Source organism: Lissotriton vulgaris, chromosome 5 (assembly GCF_964263255.1).
Source record: "Lissotriton vulgaris chromosome 5, aLisVul1.2, whole genome shotgun sequence".
Lineage (NCBI taxonomy): Eukaryota > Metazoa > Chordata > Amphibia > Caudata > Salamandridae > Lissotriton > Lissotriton vulgaris.
The window spans coordinates 1240586718-1240610315 of NC_141693.1; the positions used below are offsets into that span (position 1 = coordinate 1240586718).

The 23598-nt window shown below is 45.5% G+C and overlaps 1 protein-coding gene across 1 annotated transcript in view; it reads left to right on the forward strand.

The window, feature by feature from the left end:
• PPFIA4 (PPFI scaffold protein A4) overlaps window positions 1-23598 on the forward strand; it is a 2319747-nt gene that overhangs the window by 995344 nt on the left and 1300805 nt on the right. The window contains exon 13 of the mRNA XM_086923084.1: window positions 19627-19832. Within this exon, the coding sequence (XP_086779210.1) occupies window positions 19627-19832 (206 nt within the window). The remainder of the gene's footprint in view (window positions 1-19626; window positions 19833-23598) is intronic.

Here is a 23598-nt window from a genome sequence, read left to right on the forward strand (position 1 = left end):
GTATAACTGAATCTCGATTTAGGACGCTTACTGTGTAGGTCTGTCACACATCTCTCTTTTTTTTCTCTCCCTTCATCCTTAACACCTTCTACCTGTAGATCGATCCATCCAGCTACGATTAGCCCCCTCTATCTTTAAATATGTGCCATTTCCTACACCTTCTCTGATGCACTGTCTCCCTTCACTGCTGTCTCCCTCTTTTCCTCTCTGCTCCCCTTGTTTCATAACCTTCAGCAATGGTAACCAGCAGCCGCACCGCTTTACATCATGCCTAAATGAAATTTGCAAAGGCAAAAGCTCTACCATAGATGAGACGTAGTGGCTTTGTCAATGTCTGTTTTAGTTTAAAAACACCTACATGAGACAGTTTCTTTCTTTTTTTTTTTAAACAACTTTGATTTTTTTCACACCATTTACTTTAGTTACTTCTAATTTCCCAGCATCTGACAATTAGGAGGAGTTTGTGAGGAGAGAGGGAGAGGGAGTGACTGGACTCTGCTTGTTTTCCTTTGGTTGGCTCTGCTTCTGTTTCTGTTTTAATGTCCAACCTCCATTTCTTTCCTAGGCAATAACCTCACTTTCTTGTCTCTTCTTTAACAGAGGGGGAGGAGCAAAAGATTAATGGAGCCATCGTGCCCCAAATACGGGTGTATTTGGGAAATGGTGCAGGCCAGCAGGCACCCGTCTGCACCCAGGCGTGCATGGCATGCTACCAGTTCCAGTGGTGGTTTTCCAGTGGAAAACGTCACTGCTGAACGGATTAGATACTTTTCACGGGACTTGATTGCAATCAATCCAGGTACTCTGCAGCATGTCTTCATTTCAACAACCTCGACGTTTAATATTACTAAATGTTCAAATGAGTCTAGTAAAGCACAGAAAGCACTTTCATTGTGCCTCACTAAAGATACGGTCAGTACAAGACCTTATCCCAGAGCTAGGCAAGGGGTGGTGTATAATCTGGCTTGTGAGGCCTCTGGGCCCTACTTGGAGTTGACTGCTCCCATACATACCTCAACAGTTTTGGCACTCTGAGAGAAGGGCTGCTTCAGCCTTACTTAATATTTTCAACCTGTTCTTATACCGATCCAAACATATTTACAAGCAGAAACCTTTTTCAGGAAAAATGATCACCCCCACTTCAATCCCAGTAACTTTCTTCCCTTTTTATTTGTCCCTAGTCTTAAAGATGTAGTACTGCTGTGTACTAACTATCCCGCAGTATGCTGCATCTGCCTTTTTCCTCCATTAATGAGAAAAAAAGGGGAACTGTGACGAGACTACCTCGAGAGCCTGGTCTCAGCTTCCCTGTGACTCTCTCTCAGAAGCACTCTCCACTCCTGCCAGGTTAGAGGATGAGGGGCTGATGTCCACATGAACAGATGCCAGGCAAGGCTCATCGGAGCATAAGATAAAATGATAGGGACCCGGGATTCTTCTGGAATAGGAATGAGATATTCACAGCATGGTATAATGCTGAGCTTCAGACACTAACAAGCAAATGTAAACAAGCTGTGCACTTCTAGATGATCAACATGCGCGCGATAAACACAATCTGGTGCGATATATCTATAACAAGGCCACTATCAAGGCCAGAGCTGCCAGCCCCATATTGTCAGCATCCGCTGCCAATCAAGAAGCTTTCAAAATTCCTAGTGAATTTCGACATGCACAGCTACCAGCCACGTGAAATTGAACTAGGATACAAAACCGATTCTCTTTTTTGGACTACAAACCAAAATGCTGGTTGGTAGGTGGTAACCTCAGGAGCTGGCCACGCCACCTGAGTCAATGATAGACTGGGATTTGGGTGTCTATGTTAACACATCACTTTTTTAAGACAGATGGTAAAGCTGGTTGGATCTTGTTATTCTCCCTTTTGTTTGCCTAGGAACATTCTTTCCCTTCTGCATAGTTCTCAACATAGGAATGGGACACAAGCCTTAGTAACCTGGAAGCTGGCTAGCTTTAATCAACTACAGCGAGGCATGCCAGGTTACCTGCTTAATTCCACCCACACAATAAAACTACCTGCCCCATGGTCATAGGACTTCCCAGAAGGTTGTTGACTTCCACTGCAGTACCTGAGCTTCACTGGCTTTCAATACGAAAATTAATTATTTCAAAACCCATGCGCTTTTCATAAAGCTTGGTGCACTATGGGCCCTCAGTTTGGAAAATCTTGAATTAAAATCAACATTGTGGCCCACCATCCATGAAAGCTGATCTCCTAAAGGTTCTAGGATACGTCAAGTTAGGCTCCTTTACCTATTTGCGTCTAAAATGTGGGACAATTTATGTCTATCGAACTGAAAAATGTCAAACCTGCTTCTTTTCCAGAAAGAAAAGTTAAAAACTTGGTTATAGGTTCAATAATAGCCCTTCTGTTTTTATTAAAACATGCATAGAACTGATTATTGTGGGCAATAGTTATGTTAGCGCCAAGACACCTCACTGGAGGTCAGAGAGTGCTCTATAAATATAATAAATAAATAAATAAATAAATAAATAAATAGTGGTAGAAGAGAGAGACAACTGAGAGATTATTTTGTAAAGGGCATGAAATGGGCGTGGGGTATTATCGAAGCACTGTGGATGAGAACAGTGAAAGAAGATGACATTTCCAAAGCATTGATTTTATTCGATGTCATATTAAATGAGTGTTTCAAACACTGAGAAGACTGGAGTGAGTATTTGTGAGGGAGTGTCCAAGAGAAGGTGTGTACATAATGCAAGTAGTAAATGGTAAAGATATGTAATGAGGAAAGTCAAGGAAAAACTTGGGAGGATTTAAAAGAAAGAGTCTGTATTGCCAGGATACATATATGTCTGTCATAATGGTGGGTGTACGGAATGGACAATTATAGTGAACGAGTTGAGATTACATGAAGAGGGACAGCATCTACTACAGAAGTGGACGTTGCTGTGAGTCAATATTTGAGGAGGAGCCGAACTCCGCCATGTTTATGGGATGAGTGCAAAAGAAGTAGTAATGTAATGGGGTCAATCTGAATACTGCTTCTAATAGCTGCATCGTGTTGATCCGTGCTTCAGGGATGGCGGTGAGACCAGGGGTGTGCACAGTTAGAGTCATTTCCATTTGGCTGCCAGGTCGCTGGTTCAAAGTCCACGGCAGTATGAATGCAATCAAGACTGAAGGTGCTTACTATCCTGAAGGCAGGTGCAGCACTAAATGCAAGTTATCAGATGTATGCATGTATTTACAAGATGTTATTACTGTGTGACATTACTGAAACGTTATCCTCTGCTTTTTTTGCACATTTGTTTTATGAATAATTATGAGATATTTCAGAGAACGTATTCGAAATTACATGAAATGGAAATCGAGCATTTAGTTCTATACATTCGAGCAAAATGCCTCCATGTGTACAATTTGGATGCAAGGATGTATTATACGCTAAAAAAAAGTAGCACAAAAATACAAGCGCAGTGTAAGACAGCTACTTGTGTTCTGGTCATTCGCATCATTCCCATGCTCATGCAATAGAATTTTTATGCAATCGTTTTTTTTAAATACATGACCAGCAGTAATGGGGTCATTTCAGGCATTGTATGTAACAAGCATAACACGAAATGCTGTAAAATACAAAATATTATGTTGGTGTAATGAAACTTTTGCCTGGGCCTAGGTGAAATGTTGTCAGGGAATGTCAGAAGGAAAGTGATCAGCCATGAGCGCGGTCTTTTTGCTGCTGGATCGGCTTTCCTGAGGGATGAAGTGTCTTTGTGGACAAGGGTGTTTTGAATGTTCAAGATGATGTGAGAACCATTGCATGTGGAAGGGTGAGATTTTGATCAATACCTTATCACTATCGATCTAAAACCCCGATCTGGTCGACTGAACCTTTATTGCCTGTCTTTGAGGAAAGAAAGTGCATCTCTTACCAAGTTAGTTCTCCCAATAAAGGACTCTGCTCAAAGGATCACAAACAACTTCTAGCTTTCAAAGGTTTATTATAAAGTCAAGATAAGTTGTAGATACAAGCATCTCAAAATGAGATTAACCAGATACACAGGCCCAACTACGTACATGTGTTCTCTGAAAGCCCTCAGACGAACAACGGAAATTACCAATACCAATTCTAAAAACAATAGTGCTATTAGCATAGACACATATTGAAATCTGTCGGTCATTACAGGCGGAGGGAAAATACAGGTTAGGCTTTCCCTACCCTGATCTAGATGGTATCCCTACTTAACCAGGTCCCAACCTATCAAAAGGTGTCAGCAGTGAATGACCCCCAAAGGAAGTCACCCACTCTCAGTCTCTTGGTGAAAACCTAAAGTCCTCCAATCATGGCCCCTCTCTGCCTACCCATCCGCTCTCTAAAGGGTCCTCAGGCTTCTGCTCTAACTCCACCCAGGGGTGCTGTCCCTAATACAAAATCACAACAACATTTAGGACGCCCCTCGCGAGACGCCCCTCACGTGGTGTAGCTTCTGGCTTTTTCCATGATGAGGCCTTGTGGTTAGAGTCGACCTTGCTTCTCAGACGCTTCTCCGGCCCGCTGATACCCCTTAAACATTCCGGAACCCTCCTCCATGTCTGGTCCATTTCAAGAACAGGCTTCTATTCATATTTAATAATTGAATACCCCCTTTTCTCTTCCAGACAGACATTTGGAGCCAAATCCCAAATCTTATGGTTTTCCAACTGCGTTGCAACATTCCCCGGCCCAGACTAATACGTGTAAATCAACGTTTAAGGCTTTCCAGCTCTACAACAGTTTTATAATATTCAACTTCTTCTTAATTGTTAGCATGTTAATACTCTTTTCTACTGATTAAGTAAACACATCTATAAATCAAACCCTACTCATTATTACTAAACATTAGTGCCATCCACATTATGCAATTTAATCGCCTTCCCCCTCCCTCCTAGCTCTGGCCCTGAGGCCTACCACGTTCTACGTTTCCGTATGCCATCTTACATTTAACAGCTGCACAACATAGATTCAAGAATATTCACGTTGAATAAAATCACATAGTATCACAATTTGTGAATTAATAAAAGAACTCATATCTATATAATATAGCTCTTCTGAATAATATAATGTAATCATAACATGAGTGCGGTCCAAGAAATGAAAGGTATACCAGTCTGATTCCTTCTGTCATGGCCATGCATGAGGCCTGTCTCTTTCTGTGCTCGCAGCACGCCATCTTCCTATTAGCAGCTATATTTAACATGAACCATGATTAATCACATCTAATAAAGTTATACATTGCACTCATGTCTCCATTAGTTCCACTTCTATATGCATTCTCTAAGTTAACTACATATTTCAGAATATAGGTGTAGTTACTATCAGCACTCATGGCATTTCTCTTCATGATTTATGCTTACTACGTGTAAGTGTGGTGCACTTCTACATTTTGGTCAGTTTGCGCTCTCTCAGTTCCCCCCTTTGATGACCTCTCGGGGTCATCACTAAATTTTTAAACTGCGGTGATTGCTAGCATAACTCGCTTCTGTGTTTCCAGAGCCCTCAGACTCCGGTACTGACTATCTTGTATGGCAGCCAATCTCTGCAGCTGTTTTCTCTGTGCTCTCTCTGACCTTCTGGCTCTGTTCCATTTAAATACCCTCACCAAACCCCATAACACGATTCCACAGATCAATATTATGATGATAGGTTTTAGTATTTTCCACACAAAGCTTTTGCCTAAGGCGGTGAGCCAGCTTCCAGCTTCACTCATTCCTTGGCCCACCTTTTCCCAGACATTTTCTCTGCTCAGGTCTTCAATCTCCTTGTGAATGTCAGTTATATTTCTAATAACTTTCTCAAGGGGCTTCGAATTGTCTGGAATGTAAGTACAACATTCTTGGACCTTCAAAGCCTTACAGACTCCGCCCTCTTTTGCTAATAGGACATCTAACGCAAGGCGGTTTTGAAGAACCATAGCCCTTATCGATTGCATCTCTCCTTCTACTAGCATTAAGGACTGAGCAGTGCTGGCAGACAACCTGTCTACGACCGTTGCTAGCCGTCTAATTTTAACATCATTAAGAGCTAATCCCAGAAGTGGGAACACAGCTCCAAAGACATCTCCAACCATTTCTGCACTCACATCTCTCCTTCCTCTTGATGATGTCTTGCCCTCAATGATCTCTAAGTCTTGGGCATGCTATATTTTAGGGAAGATAATTGCCAAGTAACATGAGCCATACCAATTATCAGGTAGCCTCACGTAGGCATTTCTCCCACATACAAAATATACGTTAGGAATCACTTGCATTCCCTTCAGGAAGTCTTTGGTGTAATACTCCAAATTGAAGGCATGTTCACAACTAACCTCTCCCACGTATACATTTTCATAATACGTTTTGGCTCTATGAAGACATAACTTTCCTCTCTGCGTTCTATCTAAAGCTATTGGACCACTACTACCCTTTCTTTTGTGTGCCTTCTCTTCTTCGGTCCAATCTGTTTTCCATTGTCCTGATTTTTTCAAAATCTTTTGTCTCCTATTCCGATCATCCACCTGTCCTATAAACTTTTTCTCGACTTCTGACACCTTGCATGTCAGATTATTTCTGCGGGCATGTGAAGTATCTAAAGTAATCCAAGGAATGAAAAATTTTGCCAATCTGTCTTCACTCTTCCAGTAGTCCCATTTGTTCATCTGTTTATAATTTGGGACTTCTGGTAACACTGCATCATAATTGGAGAAATAATAGTCAAAACTATCTCTCCCATAAAATATACTAAGCAACAAGCTACAAGTAATGCCATATGTCAGCGGGAGGTGATGGTATCGAATGCCTTCATCTACAGACGCCGGCAACTGCATGCAGACGTAACAGTCCTTCACCTCCATGGCCTCCACATACTCATATAATAATTTAGCATAAGCATTTGACCTAAAGTCACCTTGGGACTCATCCACGTGTAACCTGCGGGCTTCTGCAGCCAATAACGCTTTCTCGTGTGTGTTTTTCCCCTTCTCACCAGCAATGGTGGGTGTAAGCGCTTCTACAGATGCCACATCAGTTACCTTTGCCTCCTCCTCACGTCCCTTTACATAAGAGACTGTTACCACTAAAGCTATTAGTACTATCACTCCTACTATTAGTGTACCTATTATACATTTCGCTCTGCGGTTCTGGGTACCGGCCTCCATTTCGTCAGATAGTGTGGTTCTCTCTTAACTCAGCACAAAGTTCCTTTCTTTTTCGTTCCTTTACTGTCTCTTTTACTCCTTTGGTCCTGAGAACCACGCAACTGGAAGCTGACAACCCTTTCCGCCAAAGTTCCTTTTAGTTCAAATACAGACAACCCTAGCCCTTCTCCATCATCTCAGGGAGTATCCCTAAGAATCTCTGCTTCCTAGGCGCTAGGTAATCTTCTTTTCTTCACGCTTATTTACAAAGTCTTTTAAGCATCCACTATCAGGCGCTCGCCTGCAGCTTCAACAGCAAAATTCAATATTTCCAGACGAAGATTGTGCTCTTCTGCTGCTGATATCTTTGTACCAAAATCGGGGAATTGCAATTCTGTGAGAAACATGTCCTTTATCTTGCTGAGGCGGGGAGGTCGGGGAAGCATAAATGTCAGTGACCCTTCTTGTTCAACTCCGGGTACTAACAGTCGTATCTCCACTGTTACGATGGGCTCAGAACTGGACACCACCACCGCTCGGATCCTCCCTGTCACTGGCTTCGAAGCCATCTGTCGCCAGGTATGTCCACTCAGGGGTGGAGTATCTTCTGTTAGGCACACGCACTCTTCTTGACCTCCTCAACTCCGGTGCTTCAGCGCCCTGAGCACCTTCTTCGGGGTCTGAGTCTTCTGATATCGGAGGAAGGGTTCTCTCCAGAGTTGACCTTAGGCTAGAGCTCCTTCTTTGCGGCCAATCAGCTTCTCCACGTACCCTTCTACTCCGTCTTCTTCTTGTTCTTTCCCGCTCTCTGTCAGACCTATCAGCGTCTGACTCGTACTCCCAGCTACTTTCCCCTTCAGTAGCGTCGTCTGTTTCGCTGTTGTACTGACCGTCCTCAGCTTGGTCAGATTCGTTCCCTGCTTCCGCTGGCACCTCTACAGCTTGGCTAGCCCCCTCTATGGCTTCTCGGTCCGCAGCTGGACGTCTATCCGAGAGAGGAGCTGTTTCTTCCAGAGGTGCTGGAACTCTCCGCGTGTGCGACGCGTGGATCCAGTTGGGCAGGCTTCCCACCTTCACTGCCGTATTTGTGGTCAGGATGATCTGGAAAGGCCCACGCCAACGAACATCCAGGCAGCTGTTTCTCACGTGCTTTTTCACCAGGACCCAATCTCCAGGAAGCAAGTCGTGACAAGGGTCCTGGCACGATGGTACCTCGGCAGCCTGCACCTGAAGGGACACAGAATGAATGGCGTCAGACAGCCCCTTACAATAGTCCAGGATCATATCATCTGTGATGCTAATCAGTGCAGCAGTTGGGACAGAAGGTAACCTCATTGCTCTTCCCATTAACACCTCATGTGGTGACAGCCCCGTTCTTCTGTCGGGGGTACTGCGGAGGCTCATAAGAACCAATGGCAACGCATCAGGCCAACTCAAGGATGTTGATGAACACACCTTTGCAATTCTGGCCTTGATGGTGCCATTTATTTGCTCCACAATTCCTGAAGCTTCTGGTCGATAACTGCAATGTAGCTTTTGGTCTATATTTAAAGCGGCACAAATCATTTTTACAAGCGAGCTGTTGAAATGCGTTCCCCTATCTGATTCCAAAGAGGCCGGCACCCCGAAGCGCGGTATAAGCTCCCTAAGCAGTAACTTAGCCACTGTGAGGGTGTCGCACCTGCGTGTAGGATATGCCTCAACCCATCTGGAGAAAACGCAGACAACCACCAGGATATAACGGAGGCGGCTGCACCTTGGCATTTCGATAAAATCTATCTGCATTCTATTGAATGGACCTCCTGACCTCCCTATGTGGCTCAGTGTAACGGGTGTCTTCTTCCCTACATTCAACTGCTGGCACGTCACACAACGCTGGCACACTGCTTCGGCTGCTACTCTGAACTTGGGGTTGTACCAGGTCTGTCTAAACACTCTCAGCATAGCATCTCTTCCTAAGTGGACAGGACCATGTATGTGTCGGGCCATTGGGCTCACCATCTCATTGGGCAACACTGCTCTGCCATCTGCTGAGACCCAGAAATGGGCCTCACCCACCACACATCCTGCCTTTTGCCATGTTTCCTTTTCACCGTCAGGAGCATTCTCTTGCATCTCCTTCAGTTCGTCCCAAGTATCAACAGTTTCCAATATCATAGCTAATTCAGTCCTTACATTTATTCCACCCACTTCCACCTCTGTGAAAGAGTATCCTGTCTCCGCGCAATACCGTGCGACTTCGTCGGCATATCTATTGCCTTGTGACACGAAGTCCATGTTTCTGGTATGCGCGGTACACTTCACAACTGCAATACCTGCTGGACATTGTAATGCCTCCAACAGCAGGCGCACAAACTCTCCATTGCGAATGGGAGAGCCTGAAGAGGTCATGAACCCTCTTTGAGACCATAACTGCCCGTAATCATGAACTACCCCGTAACCATATTGACTGTCAGTGTATATGGTGACTCGAATTTGATTGCTTGCCAGGCAGGCACGTGTCAGGGCAATAATCTCGGCTACCTGAGCGGAGTGTACTCCTTCCAGGCATCCAGCTTCCACTACTCCTGTAATTGTGCAAACAGCATAAGCTGCTCTCAACTGCCCAACTTCGTCTCTTACACATGAGCCATCGACAAAGAAAATTTCATCTGGGTCGGTCAGTGGCTCATCTACGATGTCGGGTCTTGGTTTGGTGCATAGTTCAGTCACATCGAGGCAGTCATGGTCTGTACATTCATCATCATCTTCAATATCGTTTGGAAGTGGCATCAAGGTAGCAGGATTTAAAACAGAGCATCTCCTGAGGGTCACGTTCTCTGCAGCAAGAATGACTTGCTCATAGCGCGTGAGCCTGCTGTTTGTCAGATGCTGTGTTTTGGTCCTGGTCATCAACAGTTCAACAGAGTGGGGCACATGTACCTCTAACGGGTGCCCCATAACTATATTCTCACACCTCTCAATGCTGACACCTGTTGCGGCAACGGATTTGAGACATCCGGGCAACGCTGCGGCTACTGGGTCTAAAGTAGCCGAGAAATAAGCGACTGGTCTACGGGCATTCCCATGGATTTGGACTAACACAGACAGCGCGCATCCCTCTCTCTCACAACAGTAAAGCAAGAATGGTTTATCGTAATCCGGCATTCCCAGAGCCGGAGCACGACACAAGTCCTCTCTCAGCTGCAGGAACGCCATCAAACAGTCTTTGTCCCATGGTACCGGATCGCTCACTTCCTTGTGCGTCAGTTTTTGCAAGGGCTTTGCTTTCAGTGAAAAGTTTGCAATCCACTGTCGGCAATATCCCACCATTCCTAGGAACATTCTGACTTCTCTCTGTGTTTTAGGCGCATTCATTTTCATGATGGCCTCTATCCTGTCTGGTGACACCTTTCGCTTACCTTTCTCAATTCTGTGTCCCAAGTACTGTACCTCTGTCAGGCAGTACTGCAATTTCCCCGGAGATACCTTATGCCCATTTTCAGCTAGGTGATTTAACAAAGCAATAGAGTCTTCCCTACAAGCTTCTTCTGTTTCTGACGCCACAAGGAGGTCGTCTATGTACTGGACCAGAACTGACCTCTGGGGCAGCACTAGACTTTCAAGATTTTTCTTCAGGAGCTGGTTGAAGATCGATGGGCTCTCTGTATACCCCTGAGGAATACGACACCATGTTAGGACGCGACCTTCCAGCTTAAATGCGAAAAGAAAATGGCTTTCTTCGTCCAAAGGGATCGAAAAGAAAGCCTGGCAAAGATCAATCACAGTGAACCATTCTGCTTGGAACGGTATCTGAAACAGTATCACTGATGGATTCGGTACCACTGGACAACATGAAACGACTATGTTATTAATCTTCCTGAGGTCCTGCACTATCCGAAATTTCCCATTTGGTTTCTGCAAACCCATAATCGGGGAGTTACATGGACTACCTACGATTTCCTTCAGTATTCCCTGCTTAATCATGGACTCAATCACGGGTTTTATGCCTGCAATCGTTTCTGGGGTCAATTTATACTGAGGTGTTCTTGGAAACTCAGCATGAGGTTTCACTACAATTTTCACTGGGTCTACCCCTTTGACCAACCCAATCTCTTCCCCAGTGAAATCCCACACTTCTGGAGCGACTGTCTCCCTCAAGTCCCAGGGGAGCTCGTCTACTGTCAGAGTGGGATACAGTTCCACACATATTCTGGAATTCGCGACTTTAAAGTCTGCATCATCATCATTTGTCAGTACCTCCACTCCTTGCGGAGTACAGTATATAGTGCAGTTCAATTTGCACAAAAGGTCTCTTCCTAGCAGACATACAGGACTAGAATCGCAAACCACAAACTGGTGCTCCTCACTGTACTTCCCTATTTTCACCTGCACGGGCTCAGTCAAAGGACTGGTCATTCTTTTGTTAGCGACCCCCACCACTTGTATGGTCTCCCCCGACATGGGCAGGCCTGGGACTGCGGCTGATCTGATCGTGGATCGAGTGGCTCCTGTGTCCACTAGAAATGTCGTGGGGAACCCTGCCACTTCGGCCTCAACATAGGGTCCCCTTTGGTCTACTTCCAGAGCTGCCCCGAGGATGCAGTCATCTCTTTCCACTCTCTGTCCAGTTAGTGGGTCCACATAATAGCATTCCTCTCCTCCTACAAACAGGGGCATCTGTCTATATGTCTTACCCATAGTCCCTACTCTGGGTGCCTGCGGGAACTGGGCTCGGGGAGGAGGCCCCCCTTTGAGCACCTTTCCCTGGTATTGCGTTATCCCTCTTGTAGGCGCACTCTGAGTCTCTTCCTCTTCCACCTCTTGGTCTCCTATCTCAATATTATAGGGACACTCGCGTTTCCAATGCCCCAGCTCGTTACACTGGTGGCACCTAGTCGTTTTCTTTAAGGTAGCTATATCTACCCTAGGTCTAAAGGTGGAGTTCTCCTCATTGCCCTTGTTCTGGCTGTATTGTTTCCTTCCTCCCGTACCGGTTCCTGGTTGTTGTTGCTGCTGTCCCCCCTTTCCTGCTGCCTGCATCTGTACCACCATCAGTTTCTCCTTTAGTTTCTTAGCCTTAGAATCTATCTCATCACAGCAGTACCTGGCATACCTCAGTATTTCATCCAGGGGTTTATTTTGCCAACAAATCAAGTGTTGCTGGATCATTAAACTAATATCCGGTCTCAGGCCTAGGACAAACTTGGACACAAACTGCCCTATGTCCCTCGGATCCATGACATCCAGACCGCTATACTGTTTAAACGCCTTCAGCAATCTCTCATAGTATTCATGTACTGTCTCTTTGGGTTCCTGTCTCGTTCGGTCAATTTTTACCCAATCTATGTCTTGCATTGGCACTTTCTCTTTCAGCCACGTCATTACTCTTTCGAATTTTGCCATCACACTCTCGGACGGCCCATTAGTCTTTGCATCTCTCTCTGGCTCTACGTTGGGCCACTCAGCGCTAACCTTGCATGCGGTCCACAAATCTCCTGGCACCACTATGTCAAACAGTGTGTTCAAATCTATCCATAGGACCTTTGAGATTTTTACGAATCTCTCAACTTGCTTATACCACTCCACAGGGTTTTCCCGCAGTTTGGGGAAAGAGGTGGTAAAAGCAGCCAAATCCCCCCTACTCCAAGGGACGTGAACATAGGTCCCATTTGCGACTTCCCTCAAAGGGTACGTCTCTACTCCCTGCTGTCCTCCTGGTGTCATCCCAAGTGTACTTCTCCTAACGGTCCCTCTCTTGGACCACCTCTCCTCCCACTTATCTAGGGCCCTCCATGTCCTTATTCCAGTGATCAGTTCCCTTATGTGTGTTTTCAATCCGATGGTCCTCCTCTCATCTAGATCTCGGTCTGTGTAATGTAGCCTGTGGTTGCCCTGTAACGCTTTGGTTCTTGACAAGTCTACCATATATTTGCCTGCTAGTTCGACCAATTTCTCATGTGTTGCTCTCGCCTTTCGAGTTACGTCCTTTGCCATGAACAGAATTTCATCCTGCTCATACATGTCCATTCTTTCTAAGGGCAGGGTACCGTCTACCATGTCATCCAGATCTGACTTTAAACTGGAGACATCGAGTCTTTTGGCTTTTATTTCTGCTCGCAATAATTCCTTCGAGGGAGGTTGACAGGTGTCTCTCCCATCCCAACTTCGGGCCCTACGTTTGGGTCCTGGCGAGTTGGGGAGTGCTCTCTCTTGTTCCCATCTCTCCAGATCCCATGCTCTGCCATCCGATCTTGGAAGGTGGTGGAACACGGGCTCTCTGCTACTCTCCCTTCGGTCCCCATTCTCCCTCAGCCTTGTATCACTCAGTATCTGATACGATCCTTCCTGGTTTCCCGTCTTCCCTGGGCTGCGCTCATGTCCGTCTTCACAAGGACTATGGCACGGCCTCTCGCAACTCCCACTCTGTTCCCTCCTGCTGGGCCCACAGTGGATACACTTAAAGCTATCCCTGTACTCCCGAGCCCTCCTGTCTTCTTCATTAGGTATCGGGCGAGACACCCCCCCGTTCTCTGGGCCCCCATTTTCCAGGTTTGATCTACCTCCACTCCGGGCCCAATGGGTGAATCCCCTACTGTCTTTCTCCCTTCCGTCCCACTCCGGACTGCTCTCTTCAGCCCCGCAGTGAGTCCGGGCTCTGCTGTCCTGACTTTCCCTTTCAGCTTCTGCCGCTATAATGTTCTTTTGAGCCTCGACTGCCTCATCCCATTTCTTCATGTACTCGCTGAACTCTTGAAAAGACTTCCGTCCTGGTCCCCTCATATCCTCTGGCCATCTAATATCCCCCAGATCGCCTGTTGTGTGTACTGGGGTGCTCCAATCTCTTGGTATCGGCAACTGACTTGGGGAATTGATCATCTCTTTCCTTCTTGCCATCTCTGCTCTCTCCCTGTCCCTTCGTACCCGTTCTTCCCCTCTAGTCCTGTCTGGGTCATACACCGACACTATAGGACCTATGGTAACAGGTACCTGTAGTGCATCAGGTAATGCGTAGGATGTGGCACACCCCGTTTCTGGCGCTCTTTGCACCACAAACCTCCCGACCACCTGTTGCACTTGGCTAGGCTGGGACAGTTCTTTCTTTGCAGCGGGATCCCAATCGGAACTGGGAAGCGGCCCATGCTCTTCTGCATTGCCCCCCCCTTTCCCGCCGTTCTCGGCATCTCCCCCTGCTCTGTTATACGGGGGTGGCCTGTCTGTCAATAATCTGTTTATCAGGCTGTCCTCTGTCTCGCTCTCGTCATCCTCTTCTAGGGGGCTTTTGTTCCCGGGCATCTCTAACACTGGATACAATTTATTTACTTCCATGTTATGCACCCTCCATCTTTTAGCATCCTCATCCCACTTGGCGTCCTGTACTGCCCTTACCGAACGTTTCACTCTTTCTTGCCGTTTGTTCATGTTCTTTTCATGCGCTGCCCTAATCCACGCATTAAGGGCTTCAAACTGAGTTGGTCTAGGCAAGGGTCTAGTTGCGGTCATAATTGCTTTTAATCTGTGCAACACCTCTAATCTGAACGTCCCGTACTTCGGGAACGTGAGTTCCTCATTTCCATCTGTCATCCTACTCCACTCTGAGATCCACAGAATCGTGTGCAACCCAACATTTGTCCCCATGAAATGCGCTGGCGTACCCTCTGGCGGGGCTTCTTCCCCTTCATACGATCCCCTGCGCTCCCTTTTGAACAGCGCTCTTAACCATTTAAAACACTTCATAATTATGCGCAAAATTTCCAGCTTGAATACTTTGTTTACTTCCTGATGACAATCCACCAATCCTAGCGCGGCTTTGCTAGCTGGCCTATCGCAGCGCGGTCTTTCACCGGCCGGCCAATCCCAGCGCGGCACTTTCTGACGTCACTAGTCTCCGCTTCGCAGCAGCACCCCTCCTTTCTCAGCTCTCCTCGCGGTCATGCATGCGTCCCATTCATACACCGAAAAATGACTACTTCCGACCAAGCGGTCACTTCCCTCGACTGTACGTCCACAGTCTATCTATAATTGTCAACTTAACTGACGAGATGTCTATCGTCTCTCTGATAGGTTCTTTTCACACTCAGTAACTTCCGACCAGCGTCCGTTACTCACGCACTCACTCTTACGTTCCCCCTATCTGGTCCTTCGGGTGATCACTGGTACCTCATGACCCCCTTCACTCTAGTTAACAATTACTCTGGGCGTCCGATACCCCCGAACCACTTAAGCTCTCTTTGAACTTAAGATTTCCACCGGTTGCGCGCGCTCACAACCTGTTCCACAGTCTCTCTACAGTCATTCAACTCCGCCAGACATTACAACATAGATACAATACAAAACACCGCAATCTTAACACGCATGACCCTTTATACTCACTCTCGACCGATACTGCTGCTTTTCTGTCTCACGTCATCCGGTCCTTCTTCCGCGGGCGGTTCTTCCGATCATCGATCTCTAGGGGCCTGGGGGTAATCTAACCTGGCCTAGATCACCTTCCTCAAGAAGGCAACCATTCTCTATAGCTACCAACTGGAAGGGTGAGATTTTGATCAATACCTTATCACTATCGATCTAAAACCCCGATCTGGTCGACTGAACCTTTATTGCCTGTCTTTGAGGAAAGAAAGTGCATCTCTTACCAAGTTAGTTCTCCCAATAAAGGACTCTGCTCAAAGGATCACAAACAACTTCTAGCTTTCAAAGGTTTATTATAAAGTCAAGATAAGTTGTAGATACAAGCATCTCAAAATGAGATTAACCAGATACACAGGCCCAACTACGTACATGTGTTCTCTGAAAGCCCTCAGACGAACAACGGAAATTACCAATACCAATTCTAAAAACAATAGTGCTATTAGCATAGACACATATTGAAATCTGTCGGTCATTACAGGCGGAGGGAAAATACAGGTTAGGCTTTCCCTACCCTGATCTAGATGGTATCCCTACTTAACCAGGTCCCAACCTATCAAAAGGTGTCAGCAGTGAATGACCCCCAAAGGAAGTCACCCACTCTCAGTCTCTTGGTGAAAACCTAAAGTCCTCCAATCATGGCCCCTCTCTGCCTACCCATCCGCTCTCTAAAGGGTCCTCAGGCTTCTGCTCTAACTCCACCCAGGGGTGCTGTCCCTAATACAAAATCACAACAACATTTAGGACGCCCCTCGCGAGACGCCCCTCACGTGGTGTAGCTTCTGGCTTTTTCCATGATGAGGCCTTGTGGTTAGAGTCGACCTTGCTTCTCAGACGCTTCTCCGGCCCGCTGATACCCCTTAAACATTCCGGAACCCTCCTCCATGTCTGGTCCATTTCAAGAACAGGCTTCTATTCATATTTAATAATTGAATACCCCCTTTTCTCTTCCAGACAGACATTTGGAGCCAAATCCCAAATCTTATGGTTTTCCAACTGCGTTGCAACATTCCCCGGCCCAGACTAATACGTGTAAATCAACGTTTAAGGCTTTCCAGCTCTACAACAGTTTTATAATATTCAACTTCTTCTTAATTGTTAGCATGTTAATACTCTTTTCTACTGATTAAGTAAACACATCTATAAATCAAACCCTACTCATTATTACTAAACATTAGTGCCATCCACATTATGCAATTTAATCGCCTTCCCCCTCCCTCCTAGCTCTGGCCCTGAGGCCTACCACGTTCTACGTTTCCGTATGCCATCTTACATTTAACAGCTGCACAACATAGATTCAAGAATATTCACGTTGAATAAAATCACATAGTATCACAATTTGTGAATTAATAAAAGAACTCATATCTATATAATATAGCTCTTCTGAATAATATAATGTAATCATAACATGAGTGCGGTCCAAGAAATGAAAGGTATACCAGTCTGATTCCTTCTGTCATGGCCATGCATGAGGCCTGTCTCTTTCTGTGCTCGCAGCACGCCATCTTCCTATTAGCAGCTATATTTAACATGAACCATGATTAATCACATCTAATAAAGTTATACATTGCACTCATGTCTCCATTAGTTCCACTTCTATATGCATTCTCTAAGTTAACTACATATTTCAGAATATAGGTGTAGTTACTATCAGCACTCATGGCATTTCTCTTCATGATTTATGCTTACTACGTGTAAGTGTGGTGCACTTCTACATTTTGGTCAGTTTGCGCTCTCTCACATGCCACTGTACAGGAAAATATGTCTTGTAGGGCTGAGGAGTCTTGTGGGCTTTGAGAGCAGACACTTGTACCAACAGTGTGGGAAGGCCAGTTATGTACTCAACTGGTGGGGGCTGACGCACATGGAAACAAACAGAGTGTTGGGGCACTGATCACTGATATGGCGGGGAACCAGACAGACCAACTACTCAGAATGCTGGGTCACTCAAATGTCTCAAATATTTTGGTGCAACACACGCATTAATTCACAGATTGATGGAGGTGTTTTTCACTGATACAATTGGGACACAATACATACACCCAGTGTCCAGTGGGCTGGGACGTGTGCCGCCAATACTTGGGACAGAGTGCGCATATCAGTTGGAAAAGTTCTGGAGGACATTTATCACTCACATAATGGGACATGGCGCACGCATTAATACAAAGGTTGCTAGGGGAAATGTATAGTTTAAATAGCATATATCAGCCACAGAATACTGAAAGGCACCAGTCCCTCAATTATTGTACAGGGTGACAGGTTTTTGTAATAATGGGTGGGAATTCACATATTTTACTATTTTGAAATGCAACAGATAACCCGGTGCGGTATCGTTCACATAGGTGAGGGAGCCATTCTCTCAGATACACAAAGGTCCAAGGTAAGCGTATAGTTCAGAAAGAGTGGATGTAATTTTGATCAAGGTGCAGCTGACAGCTCATGGAGGTCTGGTTTCCATTCATTCACATGCACATGTAAGCAAATCTACCCACACAGGTACAAAAATGTTAACAAAAAACCTGCAATGGATATAAAGCATGAAGAAATATCTTAACCTTTTGATTGTTTTGGCCCAAGTTAATCATTACTGGAACCCTGGGAGCCCACTGAATCGCTATTGAACCCAGGAGCCCCCACTGAGTCATTACTAGAAGCTGGTGGCACCGACCTAAGCAATGTTAATGATGTTAACCACAAAATAACACACAAAAATACTGAAACAGGCATCTATCAAACAAGTACACAAATGATTAGAAATGTTATTTATAATTCAAAAATAAATATATTTAAAAAAAATTTCATTTAAATTGGAAGGTTAGAGCTTTTCCAAATTAATTTTAGGCCACCCCTCGTCTATACTATATTCCTTTTAATGCACTGGCACTGCTCCCATAAATACATCTAAAAGTACCAGTTTAGGGCCTCATTACGATGTCTGTCGGAAAGCAATCCGACCGACTCCTTGTCGGAATTGTTTCCGACTGACTCGGATTTACAGAGACCGACCGACTGATTACGATGCCTCCGAACACCGTTCGGTGGGACTCCCATTGACTTCAATGGGAGCCTGTGTACCGATCGACATCACAGGCTCCCATTGAAAACAGGGGTGGTTGTGGAAAGCTTTGCACCCTGTGGCGGGTACCCCATGGTGCCTGCCTCACCGTGCCTTGTTGGAAAGAGGTTACCCATGGGTACCCCCATGGGCCCCAACCGGAGGCCTCCGGGTGAAGGGGGAAGTCGGCTTCCAACAGCAGTTCCATGTCGGATGAACTGAGGTGGAAAGGCTGTCCGAATCCGACATCATAATAGCTTGGTCGGAAATGCAGTCCATAGAGCTGTTTGAATCGGCTCCGACCGACTCAGTTTCTCCAAATGCCGCTCTGAACCGAGTCAGAAAGACCGAACACTTGTCTTTCATCGTAATCAGATTCAGTCGGAAACATGGGTTCCGACATGGATTCAGACAAACCGAATATCTTTTGGCGCCTTTCCGTCCGACATCATAATGAGGCCCATTATTTTTAACCTCCAATTTCAAGTTGATTCCCATTTACCAAACTTTTTACATTTTTCGACTGACATTTTACTTCTTAATTTTATACACTTTATTTTTCAGTATTTTGTGTTTAATTTTCTAAGGAGTCAAGGTCCCCCTTGAGTAGATATTACAGACCCCTATGGGCCCCCAACCACAGGTTGAGAACTGCTGTGCTAGAGTTTAGGGGAACAAGGAGCCGTTTTCAATCACCCCACTGGCTCCAAAAATCAAAGCTGTTTATGGATTTCAATTGAACGCTCGCGTTCCTCTGCGGAGCTCAGCATGTTGTGCCAAATCTTACCATGTCAGTGGACAATTTTTAATTCTTTATATTCTCTATCTATATAAAGATTGATATTTTAATCTGTAAAAATGAACAATTTAAATACAAATACAGTTGTAAAGTTAGTGTAAATTTATGGGCCAGTAAGTTTGTGCTCAAAGAGAGAATTCTTATTAGATGGTCATAATTTAGTTCGATGTTCGAAAGAATGAGTGATGTATTTATATGAGGTCTGCAAAGGAAGGAACATCGCTTTCAAATATTCCTATTTATTGTTCTGCCCACATAGGACTGGGACCCGACTCCTCCTACCAGTGCCCTCGCCTCCGTGGTCCACTTTGACAGTGATCCCGAGCTGTCAGACATTGACGATGATGATGAACGCGATACTGTCTTCGGCTCCGTTGACATGATTTCTCCAAGCGGACATTCGGACGCCCAGACTCTGGCAATGATGCTGCAAGAGCAACTAGACGCAATCAATGAAGAAATCAGGTACAGTGCACATACTGGGGCAACTACACCGCAGTCACTTGGGTTTCTTGTAATTGTGAGATAAATGCCACAATGGGTGTCGTCATGCATATTATACCATTCTAGATCACTGTGAACTGATGAACATAAATTCTTTTAAATACACATTCTCTTTTCTGTCCAGAATTTGAATAGTGGTTAATGGGCCTTTAAGAACTTGTTTTGTGCAGCTTTGTTGTGTTATGACTAAATGCATCTCCGGTCTCTTGTAGGACAGGTAGACATGTTCAAAAAGGCTAAGTTCTAGGGACATAATAAAGGGGTTTTAAATCTAAATAACCACAAGCAGCAGGTTTAATAATCTTGTGAGTTAGAGAAACCGCACCTTTTGTGACTACCTACCATAATGTGATGAGTTCTAAAAATAATCTCATTTACTCCATTCTAATCGAGCAAATTTAGATCTAAAACAACTTCTCGACAATATAAGAAAGGTCCCTATTGGATGCCCTGATGCACGCTATACATTAATATGTTTAGTTATTCATTTGTTGTAAGGGGGTTATATAAAAGTTCTAGAATTGGTGATAAGTGGGGTTCTCAATCAGAAGTTGGAAAATTTGAATATCTGATTTACTTGAGGAATTTCCTCAATAAACTTTCCTTCAACTTCATGTTTTCATGGTGCCACAATCTGTGATTTCTCATCCATGTGTAAGTCATCTTAGAGTGCATGACACATGTTACGTGTCCATGCGCAGCTAGTGCTAATGGAGAGAGGGCCAGAGGCAGAGGTCAAACTCACTCTTTCTGTACGTTTGCCTGCGTCCGTCCTTAGCTGACACCTAATAAAGAAAGAGTCTCCACAATGGCAGAAACATAGCACAGTGCTTTAAACTGGACTATAGAAGTGTAGGTACTCACTATCCACAGTACCTCTTTGCTCCTGGCAAGTGCTGATACCCTCCCATGAAATGTATTGCATCAGTACTGAGAAGTGAAGGTACTGTCCTGTTCAAATTAAAGAAGTGCAGGTACCCAGTACCAGACAGTATGTGCCCATTTAAAGCACTGACATAGAGTCAAGAAAACTAATGGCTGAGCCCAGCTGCTAGATTGCCTCCCGCATGCCCCAGTTTCAGATATAGGTTCTCTGCATCTGTTACCAATCCCTGTGAATCGTGTGTATCTAATGTCCAAAGAAGACTCCTTAATACAACACTGCATTTCCCATAACTTCGGTACACGTTTCAGAAATACCTCTTCCGGTGACACCATCACAGGTACCTGCATGTGCCATGTTAATTTACCTGCGTGATTTTGGCAAACAAACTACACTAGGATAGACCATGGCCCCTGATGCAGTGAAATCTGGTGTACATTAGCTCTTTAAGTATGGTTTGCGGTGCTAAGATTCAACGTGGGCAGAACCCTTTGTCTCTTTTTGATAGACTTTTTTTGATATTTTGTCGAATTCTTTTACGAGGCATTATTCCTCCTGGTGTGTCGAGGGAATGTATTTGAGAAAGACCATTTTAAAACCACGTGGCGCCTCTTATTGCTCCATGTCGGTTACAGACCCACACTTCATGTGTCTGTGGTGTCTCAAATGCGACCGCGTCTCCAAGTCATGCTCGGACTGCCTAGCCGTGGCACCGATGGCTTCGAGCTGAAGCTGCAAGCGGCTACACCGAAGGCTTTGAGCTGAGCGGCTTCACAGAAGGCTTTGAGCCGAGGCTGAAGCTGCAAGTGGCCCAGCAGGCGACGCCGCGGCGTGCTACTTCTCGGGGGTCTCAGTCCCGATCAAGAGGGAGGTCGCCAAACCACATCAGGAGCCCCAAGTCTACTACCTCCCACTACAGGTTATTTGGACATTTGGGGAAGAAGCACAAGAAACACAAGAAGTTGAAGTGTGTTTCAGCGACGAAGAAGCATTGTTTTTCGAGGTACGCTTTGTCCTTTGTTATGTTGGCCAGGGCCTCTTCAGCTAGTGGGAATGCCTGCCCATTGACCAAGCCCCACTTCTCGAAGCAAGGTCGATTGAAAAATTATGAAACAAGGGAGGCGTGTCCCCTCTAAGCTAGGTCCACCCCTAAGATGCCCTGGCTGAAGGACCCCTTTATTTGAAAATCCTCCATGTTGTTTTGGAGGATTTCAGCCAATAGTGGTAGGTGTATGGCTCCTCCCTAGAGGGAGTGGACATACATAGGCACCCTAAAGGTAAGTAGCCCATTGGCTACTATCTCCTAACCCCTGTAAAGCCCCTAAATTGAGTATTTAGGGGCCTTAATCCTCAGATTTCCGATGACCTATTAAGTAGAGGACAAAGAAGAGCTGTGCAGCAGCAAAGACTGAAGACACTAACTGTCTTGGCCCCAGCCCTACTTGCCTGTCTGCAGCCCTCAAATACCCTGCTACAGTAGAGCAACTTGTCTCGAAACCAGCAACTTCCAGAACCCTGGGAGGACTGTCCGTTTTCTAAAATAACTTGTAATCTTCAGTGGACTGTGGATATGCTCAGAAGAAAATCATCTTCAAGACCAAGTGCTCTGCGTTTGGAACCGCAAAGTCGACAACCTCTCCACCCGAAGCCCATGGCCCGAGTCCTAGATGCCCGCCGGTCCAGAAAATGTTCCCCAGGGATCCTGAGCAAGAGTTCCTCTTGGGTTGACCCCTGAGGGTCTCCACATCGACGCCTGCAGCCTCTGCCTGACACCCCCCCAACCGCCACCGCATTGATAAGCTGACTTCCAATTGTAAAGGACACCTCTGCACCCAGAGCCCCAGGGCCTTGGCGAGATCTACCGATTGTGTCCTGGCTCTCTGGCACATCCCAGCATACGTGTGCAGCTGTATGTTTCCATCTATCAGCCTCCTGGCCTGAGACTGCAGCTTTTTTTCACAGTTCGAGATTCCCCGTTGGTTTGCATTGGGCACACAGCGCTCTGTTGGCACTCTGCACCCGGGTGCCCCTGTACCGCTGTGGGTGTTCATTTGGTGCTGCCTAGTGTCCCCGCCCTGTGCTTACCTTATCCCCCGGAGACTGGGTTTCCAAAACTGTGCTACATACCTGTAAGTATTACCACTTTGATTTCCCCCTTTCTTCACTGGATAAAAATGGAGCTAGGCCCCGAGTTTGACCTCTGCATCCTACCACCCCAGTGCCACCGGTGGTGCAGTTTTGTTACTTACCTGAATCTTGCCTGGTACTGATCTATGATCCAAAAGCTTAAAATAGTAAATCGTTTACTTTCCTGCAAATTGCTGATTTGTTTCCTTCCATAGGATAACATTATATTGATTGAAAAATGCACTTTGTCCTCATTTGATATTGAATAACAATGATATTGCAAAGCTTATTTTACTGCAACAAAGTATATTTGGTTCTATAAAATAAATATACAAAAAGTAAAATCTTTACAAACAATTGGTCTCAGATTTTGTCATTGAGTGTGTGTAATAATGTCTTGCCTGCATGTGTATAGCAAATGCTTAACACAGCCCTTTGATATGCCCACTGCTTGCCCACACAACCACAGAGAGAACATTAGTATTATCTACTATAAAGCCTCTGGGCATCCGCTGCACTCTGTGCACGCTATACCTTACTTTGGTATAGTATATATGGAGCCACCTTCCTATAGCATATGCATGCTTTGCAGTGGGACCTAAAGTTTAAGTGGGCAAAGCACCGGGGGAATCTCTCTGACACGATCCAGATCTCGGAGGCAGGTCAAAAGACCTGCAGTAGTGGCTCACAGAAGTGCCAATGTGACATTTCTGGGAT